Here is a 13323-nt window from a genome sequence, read left to right on the forward strand (position 1 = left end):
GAGGCAAACATTTGTGCTAGGTTTTTTAATCGTACACTTAGGCTTCATTCGCATGGTCATATGGGTATTTTGTGCATAGAATGTAGGTTCCTGCTGGCAGAGCTAGCAATTGGAAGGGCAATCAGAAGGGCAGCAGCCTGGGCCCCCTACCATAAACTGAACTCCTGCAAAGAAAATATTTTATCTTTGATGCATTTGAAAAAAAAAAACTCTAACCACATTGGTCCAGTGCAATCAAACATCTATCAGATTTTCAGCTAACAGGATCAACATTCTGTACTTGCTGAATATGTTCCTAGCCTGAAAAAACGAATGCACCCACCATATCTATCTAAAGACTGGTAAACTGAAATATTTATTTTTGGGTTTAGCTACACTTTAAGGCCCCGTTCACATTGGGGCGATCCGACTTCCCGGGGCAACCTCACAGGTCGCGGCGCGCTGCTCGCACCGCGACCTCGGAGCGGCCGGCACGGACTTCATTGAAGTCAATGCAGGTCGCTCCAGGTCGCCCCAAAGAAGCTCCGGACCCTTTTTCTAAGTTGGAGCGACTTGTGTCGCTCCTATTAGAACGGATCCACAGCTTCTCTATGCCAGGCGACATACGGCGACCTGTCAGGCGACCAGGTCGCCTGACAGGTCGCCCCAGTGTGAACGGGGTCTAAGTGTCAACTGCGGTGAACCATGGCTATAATGTTACTCTTGTTGTATTACGCACCCATGCCTTTTCTTGCATGCCATCTACAGTGTATTCCCAAGCAGTGATCTTGGCGCTTCTCTTATATACAGAGGGTACATTTTTGTCTAGATACCATATGCAGCTTTGCAGGAATAAATGACACAATGGCTTCTGCACTGTACCCGGGTGCCTTCATTTCACTATAAAAATATAAGCAAAACTCCAGCAGACATTATGAGTGGAAACACAGAAGATGATTAGAAAACATGCCTAGGAGCATTTGCAGTAATTCATAATACGGAATCTATTAGTAAACTTTAGCTATGTTAGTGCCCAACTCTTATGTGCTCTGTAAATTGCAACTCTCCAGGTATCCTACAATACCACCACCCTTGTTCAAATTGTGCCACTGTTAATGACTGGACAAGCAGAAATAGCAGTAAGAAAAACCATTCAGTGGCGGGATATACAGAGATCGTACCAGTCTAAAATAAAATGAGTAGACCGGGGGACAGATAGGAAAGAATTAAAAAAAAAAAAAAAAAAAGAAAGGAAAATTATTCTGCAAGAACAATAGATAGCAGAAGGGCACAGGTAGCTGCAGGAACAGAGCAACATTCTGTATCCTCGTTATTGCAAACTGGTCAAATACAGAGGGGTTACAGAAGTACGGACAGCTGAAATAAAGAAATGTAGAAAAAAAAACATGAAATTACATAAAGTAACATAAAGAAAACAAGAGGCAGGTGAAATAGGAAGCATTACAGGTAGCAGGAACAAAGTATTACAGAAAACTACAGACAGCTGGCATTAGAGAGATACAGGACACTACCGATAATAGGAAACACGGCTGGTATAGAGAAGGTGAAGAAAACTACAGTCAGCTGAAATTGATTTACAATAAACTACAGACAGAAGGAATAGAGTAATATAGGAAACTATTACTGAAAGATTAAAGTGGATCTTAATGTTGCCTCCTCTCCATCCCTCCTTCCTTCCACTGTGCAAATTGGGCTTTTTTTTTTTTTTTATTTCCTTTTTTTTTAATGAGAAACCTCAGATAATGGAAAGAAAGTTACGTAGGTTGAAGAAGGTCCATAATATTCAACCAATAGAAATAACGTTCCGCAGGTTGAAAAAGGTCCATCATGTTCAACCAATACCATGATTCAGGAAACTGTGGACAGTGGTGTCAGATGATGTAAAATATCTTGGATACTAATGGTACTTTTCCACTGCAAGTACCGGCTCGGCTCTACTTGGCCCTGCTTGGCCCGGTTTGCTTTTCCACTGCTGGTACCGCATGGTACGGTGTTGGAACGATTCGGTACGGTATGGTTTGCTTTTCCACTAAAGTAGTACTAAAGTTAAGTGGGTGGGATAACAACGGGGTGGGTGGGATTCTCTGACCAATCAGTGGCTAGTAGTGACTGCATGCAAAGGATTGTGGGATATGGTACCGGGTATGGTACCTCTTGGAACCCCAATCGAGTAGGTACTGTTTTTGAGAGCCGTACCGTTCGGTTCCATGCAGTGGAAAAGCGTCGCCTTACCGTACCGTTCCTACACCATACCATGCGGTACCAGCAGTGGAAAAGCACAAAAGCGAGCCGAACCGTTCGGTTCCATGCAGTGGAAAAGCGCCATTAAATTAGAGTGGACCTCAATCTGGCTAAATCTAACCGCCTTTGTGCCACAGTTGCACTTTATTTCTGTCTTGATTAGCCGTACTGATTGTTTCAAATGATCCAGCGGCTTGTGGGTATGCTTTCACAGGAACCAGCGCTCTGGAACCGACTATGAGGAATATACATATACGCTGTGTAGTATGGCCTGTATCACTAGACATTTTGTTTGCTGTTCACGTGATGTAGAATTTGTTCCATATGTCATTGTGCAGTTTTTTTTTGTATTCAATGCTTTTCAATAAAAATTTCTTTTGGGGAAAAAAAAAATTAGAGTGGACAGCAAAACCCAGGCAACTGGAAGAAAGATATGAGGGAACTACATACAGAACTGAAAAACACAGGAAACATAAGATATCCAGATTAAAGAGCTACAGAAGAGCTCTGAAGACAGATGTGTAGAAGAGATAGCTACTCCCCTAGGTGAATGATGTGCACTTTGCCCGCTGTGCCTCCTGGGCTATGTCCCACGCATATTCCAGGCAGTATAGTTCTTTAATGAGAAAGGAGGAGGGGGGGGTGGACCTAGTGGCACATCATCAAGAGGGAGACAGGCTGAACCCAGAGGAGTTCCCAATAAAATAATGCAAAAAGATGGTGGCGCAGCACTAAGTGGGAGCCAGAAGAGAAACGGATAACAGCAGGAAAACGCTGGATCCACTGGGCCGTTGATTACCTTAACTGTGCGGGGCCAGGTAAGCGAGCCTTAAAAAAGATTGGGGGGGGGGTGAAGATACGCTTTAAAATTTTATATAGGTACAGATTTCAGTTTTATGGGAAGCTTAAGGTGCCCATATAACTCTAGGTGCAGTCAAATGTTTAGGTGTGATTCAACCTTCCTCAAGCACTTTGGTCCTCTGGCACACCCATAAACATGAAGGCACAGTTTGGCTGATGTTTACGTCAACTCAGAGGGAAAGGCAAAGTAGTAGAGGGGCACACGTGGAGCTGCCATTGCTGCCATTTTGGTGGGTTGGGGAAGGCAATAGTGATTGAGGTGGGTTTTCTAACCCACCCAGCTGACATGCCCTAAAAATGTTCCACCCAACTAGACTATGGCTGACAGAATGGACCTGACAGACCATTTTCTTGGCCAGAGTAGCTGGATTGGGCAACTTTCATCCCTTGTCCATAGAAAGCTGAAGACAGAGGGTAGGTAGATGCAAGTAACTACATACAGAGGGAATAGAAAGATGGGAAATGGAAAGATATAGGTAAGTAGAGAGAGCTGCAATGGAGAGATACAGGAATCTAGAGACAGCTGGAATGAAGAGATACAGGAAACTAGAGACAGCTGGAATGAAGAGATACAGGAAACTAGAGACAGCTGGAATGGGAGATAAAGGAAACTACAGACAGCTGGAATAGAGGGATACAGGAAACTAGAGACAGCTGGAATAGAGAGATTCAGGAAACTAGAAACAACTAGAATGGAGAAATACAGAAAATTAGAGACAGCTGCAATGGAGAGATTCGAGGAACTAGAGACAGCTGCAATGGAATGGAGAGATAAAGGAAACCAGAGACAGCCAGAATGGAGAGATACAGGGAACTAGAGACAGTTGGAATGGGAGATACAAGAAACTAGAGGCAGCTGGAATGAAGAGATACAGGAAACTTGAGAAAGCTGGAATAGAGAAATGCCGAAAACTACAGACAGTGGAAATAGAGAGATACAGGTAACTAGAGACAGTTGCAATGGAGGGATACAGGAAACTAGAGACAGCGGGAATGGAGAGATACAGTAAACTACAGACAGCTGGAATGAAGAGATACAGGAAACTAGAGACAGCTGGAATGGGAGATAAAGGAAACTGGAGACAGCTGGAATGAAGAGATAAAGAAAACTAGAGACAGCTGGAATGAAGAGATAAAGAAAACTAGAGACAGCTGGAATGGGAGATACAGGAAACTAGAGACAGCTGGAATGGGAGATAAAAGGAAACTACAGACAGCTGGAATGAAGAGATAAAGAAAACTAGAGACAGCTGGAATGGGAGATAAATGAAACTGGAGACAGCTGGAATGAAGAGATAAAGAAAACTAGAGACAGCTGGAATGGGAGATACAGGAAACTAGAGACAGCTGAAATGGAGAGATTGGGGAAACTAGAGAAAGCTGGAATGGAGAGATACAGGAACCTGCAGGCAGCTGGAGTGGGAGATACAAGAAACTAGAGCCAGCTGGAATGGAGAGATACAGGGAACTAGAGACAGCTGGAATGGGAGATACAAGAAACTAGTTAAAGCTTGAATGTAGAGATTCTGGAAACTAGAGAAAACTGGAATGGAGAGATACAGGAAACTAGAGAAAGCTGGAATGGAGAGATACAGGAAACTAGAGAAAGTTGGAATGGAGAGATACAGGAAACTAGAAACTAGAGAAAGCTGGAATGGAGAGATACAGGAAACTAGAAACTAGAGAAAGCTGGAATGGAGAGATTCAGGGAGATACAGGAAATTAGAGACAGCTGGAATGAAAAGACAGGAAACTAGAGACAGCTGGAATGGAGAGATACAGGAAACTACTGGCAGCTGGAATGGAGAGATTCGGGAAACTATAGACAGTGGAAATAAAGAGATAAAGCAAGCTGCACTAACTCAAGAAACCACAGGCATTTGTAATAGAAAGACACATGAATCTACAAACAGCTGAAATAAGAAGATTTATGAAAGAAAGAGAGATGCAGAGAACTAAGCATGGCTTAGACACAGAAAAAGGGAAACTACACACAATCGAAATAGAAGGATAACAGTAAAGTACAGACAGTTAAATTAGAGAGAGAGAGAGAGATATACATGAAACTAGAGACAGCCAAAATGGAGAGATACAAGGAAGTATAGACGGTGGGCATAGAGAGATACAAGAAACATCAGATATCATCAATAGATTGGTACAAGAATCTAAAGACAGCAACAAAAAAAAAAAAAGGGGGGGGGGGAATTACAGACAGCTAGAATAGAGCTAAATGCAACTACAGACAGCTAAAATGGAACGATACAGCAAACTACAGCTATCTGGAACAGAGATACAGGAAACAACAGGAAGCTGGACTAGGGAAATAAAGGAAACTACAGACAGCTGGAATAGAAAGACACAGTGAACTGCGGACAGCTGGAATAGAGAGATAACAGGAAACTAGAGACACTTGGAATAAAGACATAACAAGAAACTACTAGCTGGAGGAAGAACTGAATCTATAAAACTACAGACAGAGAGAATAGAAAAATACTGGAAACTATAGAGAGTGTGAGAAAACAGAAAATACAGAAACAGTGACCCGCATCACGAAGAATACAGGTCACTGGAATAGAAGCACCTACAAGCAGGAGTGGGGAAAATAGATAGGAAAGGAAGCAAAGAAACCACAGCTAGTAGATACAGGATGTAGGGGCATAAGTAAACTGCATATGGTGGCAATGGAGAAAACAAAAATGGAAACTACAGAAAACAAAACACACCAGAAAGAGAAAAGTACCAAAATTAGAAAGATACAGGAAGCAAAAGACTATGATGAGGAAGAGATGCATAAAAAAAGACACAAGTGACCTCGGAATGCAGCCACACCACAAGAATGGTTAAAGTTTTGTTAAATAGTCGTCAACGTATCTTTAGGGTTGGCCTATGAACAATAGAGTTAAAGTTGGCCTGTAACTGTATAACAACTAATAAAACTTACTTACTATCCTATTTTAAAGACTGGCTGATATGGGCTATAGTTACATTGTGGTAATTGGTTCTGATAGTCGTGTTCATCAAATAAATCAGTTGTGTACACGTGACCAAATATAATGAGGGACATTATGCCCGTGCATTTTCTATGCTGCTGTGTTTTGTTTTGTTTTATTATCACATCCAATCACGATGGAGTATGGGCTTGTGTAGATGGGCGAATGCAGCGTGCTTTCAAGTGCATTCCATTTGCAACTGACACCAGTTTGAGATGCTTCTGCGTTCCATACAGGTAGAGGTCCCTTTACAGGTGCATTAAACCTCATAAGCTGCATAAACCTTCTTTTGCATTCGTTGAAGAGAGAGAAGGCAGTACTGATGTGAAAGCCCATGTACACAGGTCCTAAATAGGACAGGGCCCAAAAAAAAAAAAAAAACACCTGCATACGCTGTAAAAAAACAGCAGGAACAAAAGGATAGGAAGGTACAGATTGCAAGCCATATTTTAGAGAAACAAAGGAAACCTTTAAGCAAGTAATAAAAAAACTGATGTTCTTTGACAAAAAAGAAGATAGCAATAACTAGAGAGCTATAATCAAGAATTTACAACACGGCAGACAGAAATAAATTGCTAGGTAGCTAAGCATAAAATCTTTGCAATAGGGAACAAAGGATAGGCATCAATGAGGAAACCAAAACATTGGTCATGTGATAGACAAGAGCCGAGGCAGAGGCACATATTATCGACATACGTAGGCACATAACTAATTGATATCCTGTATATCTATGCACATGCACACACCAACATACAGAATATGAAATATATACAAATGGTTGTGTCTTTACAAACATTTACATACGCACTTGCCCATTCAGACATACTCCCACATTTTGTACACTGCCACACACACACATAGATTCTGGCTCAGAAGATCAGCCAATGGTCACTCCAAAGGGTTCATCTTGGCTTAACAAGGACTGCAGTGTTCTCTTTCCAGCAAGGCAGTCTACATAGGTTGAGGACCCGCAGACCGTATGCTAAAATATTCAGGGAATCCATTTTGATGATGTATTTGGGGGGCATGAAGTTGCTGAAGTCCCCCAAGCTGAGTTTCACCGACCGGTACTTTCTGGGTTCCTGGGGCTCCGTTCATTGATGGGGGGCTAAACACATGATGTGCGTCAGAGGTCAGCTGCGAATAGCAATGTCCCAGGGTCACTGGATATTGAACCGGCTTGTTTATCTAAGTGAAGACAGATTAGAACTGATAAGAAAAAACACTAAGTAAGTAAGAGGTAAAATAAAAAGAAAAAAAAGAATTGCAGAGAATAAAGCTGGTCATACATGGTACATCGAAGTTCGACCGTTCCTGCAGAATGGGAAAATTTAAACTAGGCCCTGGTGGCACCACCCAGTTAAAAACATTTCAATATGACATCAAAGGAATGGAGGGAAATTTGTCAGCCAAACAGTGACTGCAGTCAATCAGCTGCAGTAACTGTTTGGGTACTCTGACAGCTGCGGGCGCTAGGTGTCAGAATACAATAGCCGGCAGGAGAGATTTGTCCATTCATGCTGTACAGCATTGATGGAGGAATCTGTTAGATTTGTTCTGCTCAGCCCACAGGCTGAACGGAAAAAATATATTCATGCATGGCCAGCTTAAGTCAAAGTGGATGAAAAGGTAATAATGTGAACACGGGTCTTCATCACGCAATCCGCCATCCATACAGTCTGCTACATTGAATTGATGTCTTATCCCTGTCATTTTTCAATCTGTTTTTTTTTAACCATATTTACTATTTCACAATGATTTTTTCTATAGTTTTTTACTCCATTGGTGGCCCCTCACTGTGGTGGATGTGATCCATGCGGGATGGTTGGATTGAGCCAGCAGACTGTATGAGGAGGATCATTTAAGAGCTATTAACTATGTACAATCTGATGGTCCTGGCAGAGCTGTAAGAGGCTTTTTTGAATGGGGGTTAAGATTGTGGAAGCACACACTGTGGTTGATTTACTGCAGCTTTAGATTGCAAAATCAGGTGCAGCTCTGCATAGAAACCAATCAGCTTCCAAGTTTGTTTGTCAAAGCTTAATTGACCAAGCTGAAGTTAGAAGCTGATTGGCTACCATGCAGAGCTACATGCGCCGCCACATTACACAAAGCTGGGATGTCCTGTGTCCTCGGCGCTTGCAGTCACACACAGTCCCGCCTCCTGGACCAGCTCTTAGGAAAGACGTCACATGTCCTGGCATTGGACCAGTGTTATGTCTATCATTAGAGCCAGGATAGGAGGCAGGACTGTGTGTGATTGCGAGCGTCAAGTACACAGGAGATCCTCTGTGTAATCCGGCACAGATCAGGCTGCAATGATGGGCAATGGTGAGGCTGCATATGGGCACATATCAGGCTGTAATGATGGGTAATGGTGAGGCTGCAGATGGGCACAGATCAGGCTGCAATAACGGGCAATGGTGAGGCTGCATATGGGCACATATCAGGCTGCAATGATGGGCAATGGTGAGGCTGTATATGGGCACATACCAGGCTGCAATGATGGGCAATGGTGAGGCTTCATATGGGCACAGATCAGGTTGCAATGATGGGCAATAGTGAGGCTGCATAGGGGCACATATCAGGCTGCAATGATGGGCAATGGTGAGGCTGCATATGGGCACATATCAGGCTGCAATGATGGGCAATGGTGAGGCTGCATATGGGCACATATCAGGCTGTAATGATGGGCAATGGTGAGGCTGCAGATGGGCACAGATCAGGTTGCAATAATGGGCAATGATGAGGCTGCAGATGGGCAAAGATCAGGCTGATATGATGGGCAATGGCGAAGCTGCATATGGGCACATATCAGGCTGCAATGATGGGCAATGGTGAGGCTGCATATGGGCACATACCAGGCTGCAATGATGGGCAATGGTGAGGCTGCATATGGGCACAGATCAGGTTGCAATGATGGGCAATAGTGAGGCTGCATATGGGCACATATCAGGCTGCAATGGTGGGCAATGGTGAGGCTGCATATGGGCACATATCAGGCTGCAATGATGGGCAATGGTGAGGCTGCATATGGACACATTTCAGGCTGCAATGATGGGCAATGGTGAGGCTGCAGATGGGCACAGATCAGGCTGCAATGATGGGCAATGATGAGGCTGCAGATGGGCACAGATCAGGCTGCAATGATGGGCAATGATGAGGCTGCATATGGGCACATATCAGGCTGCAATGATGGGCAATGATGAGGCTGCATATGGGCACATATCAGGCTGCAATGATGGGCAATAGTGAGGCTGCATATGGGCACATATCAGGCTGCAATGATGGGCAATGGTGAGGCTGCAGATGGGCACAGATCAGGGTGTAATGATGGGCAATGGTGAGGCTGCAGATGGGCACAGATCAGGCTGCAATAATGGGCAATGGTGAGGCTGCATATGGGCACATATCAGGCTGCAATGATGGGAAATGATGAGGCTGCATATGGGCACATTTCAGGCTGCAATGATGGGCAATGGTAAGGCTGCATATAGGCACATATCAGGCTGCAATGATGGGCAATGGTGAGGCTGCATATGGGCACAGATCAGGCTGCAATGATGGGCAATGGTGAGGCTGCATATGGGCACATATCAGGCTGCAATGATGGGCAATGGTGAGGCTACATATGGGCAAAGATCAGGCTGATATGATGGGCAATGGCAAAGCTGCATATGGTCACATATCAGGCTGCAATGATGGGCAATGGTGAGGCTGCATATGGGCACAGATCAGGTTGCAATGATGGGCAATGGTGAGGCTGCATATGGGTACATATCAGGCTGCAATGATGGCCAATAGTGAGGCTGCATATGGGCACATAGGCTGCAATTATGGGCAATGGTGAGGCTGCAAAAGGGAACAGATCAGGCTGCAATGATGGGCAATGGTGAGGCTGCATATAGGTACAGACCAGGCTGCAATGATGGCCAATGATAAGACTGTCTTTAGGAGAAGATGACTGCTATAGAGAGAAAGGTTATTGTCACCTGATAACTTCATATTAGGTCAATGATGTCAGAAGCATCTGCACCCCTTTATGTACATGCAGATGCAAGGCAGAGATTGCCTTGACTGAAACTGATTTGGCCAGCACTGAAAGCTTCTCTCCGGGTTCATCCGAACGAGGGTCCAGACCAAATCAAAACCACTTCAAGTACAGGAAATTATCTGTTCAGTTTCTACCTTCCTGTTTGAGCTGCCAACACTGCCTTTGGTGTACTGAAATCCCAAGCAGTGTTGTCAGCCTTGCCTGAGCTCTCCCCTGTTGGACTACAGCAATAATCAGTCTTATTTTTTGGAGATAAAGAGAAAAGGAGTCAGTCTATAGTCCAATAGGAAGTAATTCAGATGAGGCTGACAACAATGCTTAGGATTTCTGTTCAACAGAGGGAGTGTTGTCAGATCACTACAGGACAGTGGCGGCTGGTGCTCAATTTTCTTGAGGGGGTGGCCCCCCCAGCCAGCCAACCACATAACCCACCCTCCTCCCCCCCTATCGCTCGATCGATCGATTGCCTGTCAGGCCCCCGCCAGCCCCTGCACTTACCCTATGCAGGTGGCATCTCCTCCAGAGTCCCGGCATTCACTTCTTCTCCTCCCAATCAGGAGCTTCTTTTCCTCCCAATCAGGAGTTAGGACCCGCTTCCTGATTGGCCGTGAGGAGAAACAGAAAGACATTAGCGAATATTAATTGGCTAATGTCACACAACTGGGTGGGCTTTGAGTGCAGTGCTCTGTGCCCCGAACTAACCCTTTTTGAAGCCAATTAGAGCCACCGGCTCTAATCTTGTGCTTCTAAAACGAACAAAAAAACCCATTGAAAACCATGCGTCTGACCCCCTGCATGCAGATTAGGGGCTGGACGCATGGATTAGGGGGGCGGCGCCCCTGCACCCCTAATGGACAGGCCGTCACTGCTACAGGAAGCCGAAGCTTGTAATAATCAGCAGCATTGGTGTGCACCCCAGAGCACAATCACACATGCGTGTATATCAGCAGAGCACTGGACCGTGTCTGTAGAGCAGAGATTGGTGTCAGTAGGGCAATGGACTGTGTCATTAGTTTTTATTTTTATTATTTTTATTTTTATTATTTTTAAATATTTTTTACAATATTATTATTTGTTATTTTTTTAGGAGCCCCATTGGGGGGCTTTTGTGAAATAACAGAGGTCCAAACAGAGTGAAAGGGACTGAGGACAGAACTTACCCAGTCCTTTTCTCTGCAGCCTCAGCTGCACTGCACAGTGAACGAATGAGAAGTGCTCTTTGCTGAGCGACGTCCTGTTCATTCACAAACTGAAACATAGTAAACCTAGTTTATTATGCTTCAGGTAAGAATGAACACAGGAGCGAACGGTACAGATCACTCACTGTGTTCATTCATTCATCCATCCATCCTGAAACATCCCCTGTAGCAGCCAGCGGGAGAGGAGAGGCTGGCAGTACTGCAGGGGAGATACAGGGGATGCCAGGAAGCAGGGGGAATCGGCACCGCACAGGGTGATTAGGGTCTGCCCAGGCACACCAGCACACCCTGTGCGCACACCTATGATCAGCACATAGTTTTATGTACCTGTAGCATTATAAAAGAGAATATCACTGTGGGGGCTGGTAGAAAAATGCAAACAATGAGCATACGTAAAAGAAAATAATAGGAATAAATATAATTACCACTGCAGCACTCCCGTTGCTATTGGGAATAGAGAAGAGTTCAGTGACGTTGGGGACAGAGTCACTGATAAAGGTGACATTTCCATAGACATGGTGGGGAAACTTCTCTGTGTTTTGCTCCATTATGCCGATTTGAGAGGTTCGCACATGGTAAGGGAAGTTCTTATTGGCTGCAGAGGGTCTGGTGATTATCTGATGCAAAAAAGAGAAAAAGTAAAAAATGTAAGGGAAAAAAAACAAGATAGACTGCCTGAATGTCTTCTTTCTGTGCAACAAAAGTTGTATTTTTAGAACCAGAAAGTGTATTTTTAGAACCAGTAAGTGTATTTTAGAACCAGAAAGTGTATTTTTAGAACCAGAAAGTGTATTTTTAGAACCAGTAAGTGTATTTTTAGAACCTGTCACTAGGGATGATTGAACGGTTCGGCCCGAACATTGGTTGTTCGAGGTTCGGCCGAATTTAGAACTTTTTGCCCAAAAAGTTCGGAATTCGGCAACCAGAACCGACCAAAATGCAATGCTTCAGGAAATGGGCTTTAAAAGCCTGTGATTGGACCAGAACCATTAGCAAAAGCCAATTGAGGGGGCAGGAGAATGCTAGGAATGTGATTGGAGTGACTAGGGGGTCCCTAGACCAATCATTAGTGAATACGCCCCCCAGTATATAAGATAGCCCCCGCCATATTCCTAGCATTGTTATACAGGACATGGAAGAGAATGGAAGCGTTCTGTTAATTTTACTTTAAAAGTGTCATTTAGCATTTATTAGTGTGAGGAAAGGGATATCTAGTGTAGTTAGAGTGCTCCTTTACACTTTAGTTAGCTTCAATTTATTCAGTTTCTGTAGGGAAAGTGTGAAGTGTCAGGGTGACCGTAATGTAGTGAAGGGTGAACTGACAGTGACTGCTATGGCAGGGTGACCAAACCCTTCCATAGCAGGGTGACCGCTATAGAGAAAAGCTATTTTCTCTTGTGTCACCTTCGCTGCAGGGATATGGCTTCGCCGCCGCCAGCATTTTTGGCTGCAGGCGTTGCTAGTGCTTTTTTGAGCACATGTTTGGAGTCAGAAATTACATCTGAACATGTGTATAGGGGGTATATATACACACCCATGTCTGTATATATACACCTGCACATATACAGGTGTGAAAGGAGCAGAAAAAACTACTTGCGCTAATGAAATAATTAACACCAATATATTTCTGCTCCTATCACACCTATATATGTCTAGGTGTGTATATACATATAACTATGTGTGTATATACACCACTATACACAAGTTCAGATGTTTTGCCTGCCTCCAAAGAACCCAAAAAAATGCCCAAAAAAACGCTAGCGTCAAAAAAAAAAACGCCCAGGTGTGTTGTTGCAGGCATTTTTTGGGGGTTTTTGGAGGCAGGCAAAACATCTGAACTTGTGTACACACACATACTTATATGTATTTTACACTTAGACATATATAGGTGTTAAAGGAGCATAAGCATATTAGTGTAAATGATTTAATTAGCGCAAGCATATATTTCTGCTACTATCACACCTATATATGTCTAGGT

The 13323-nt window shown here is 43.9% G+C and overlaps 1 protein-coding gene across 1 annotated transcript in view; it reads right to left on the reverse strand.

Moving 5' to 3' along the window:
- Positions 1-6729: 6729 nt before the first annotated feature.
- The window catches only part of TMEM145 (transmembrane protein 145), a 218499-nt gene continuing 211905 nt past the window's right edge, over positions 6730-13323 (reverse strand). The window contains exons 14-15 of the mRNA XM_082273591.1: positions 11771-11962; positions 6730-7280 (exon numbers count right to left, since the gene is read on the reverse strand). Coding sequence (XP_082129717.1) covers positions 7044-7280; positions 11771-11962 — 429 coding nt within the window. The 3' untranslated portion in view covers positions 6730-7043. The remainder of the gene's footprint in view (positions 7281-11770; positions 11963-13323) is intronic.

This window comes from Pelophylax lessonae (genome assembly GCF_965119305.1).
Source record: "Pelophylax lessonae genome assembly, chromosome: 12".
Lineage (NCBI taxonomy): Eukaryota > Metazoa > Chordata > Amphibia > Anura > Ranidae > Pelophylax > Pelophylax lessonae.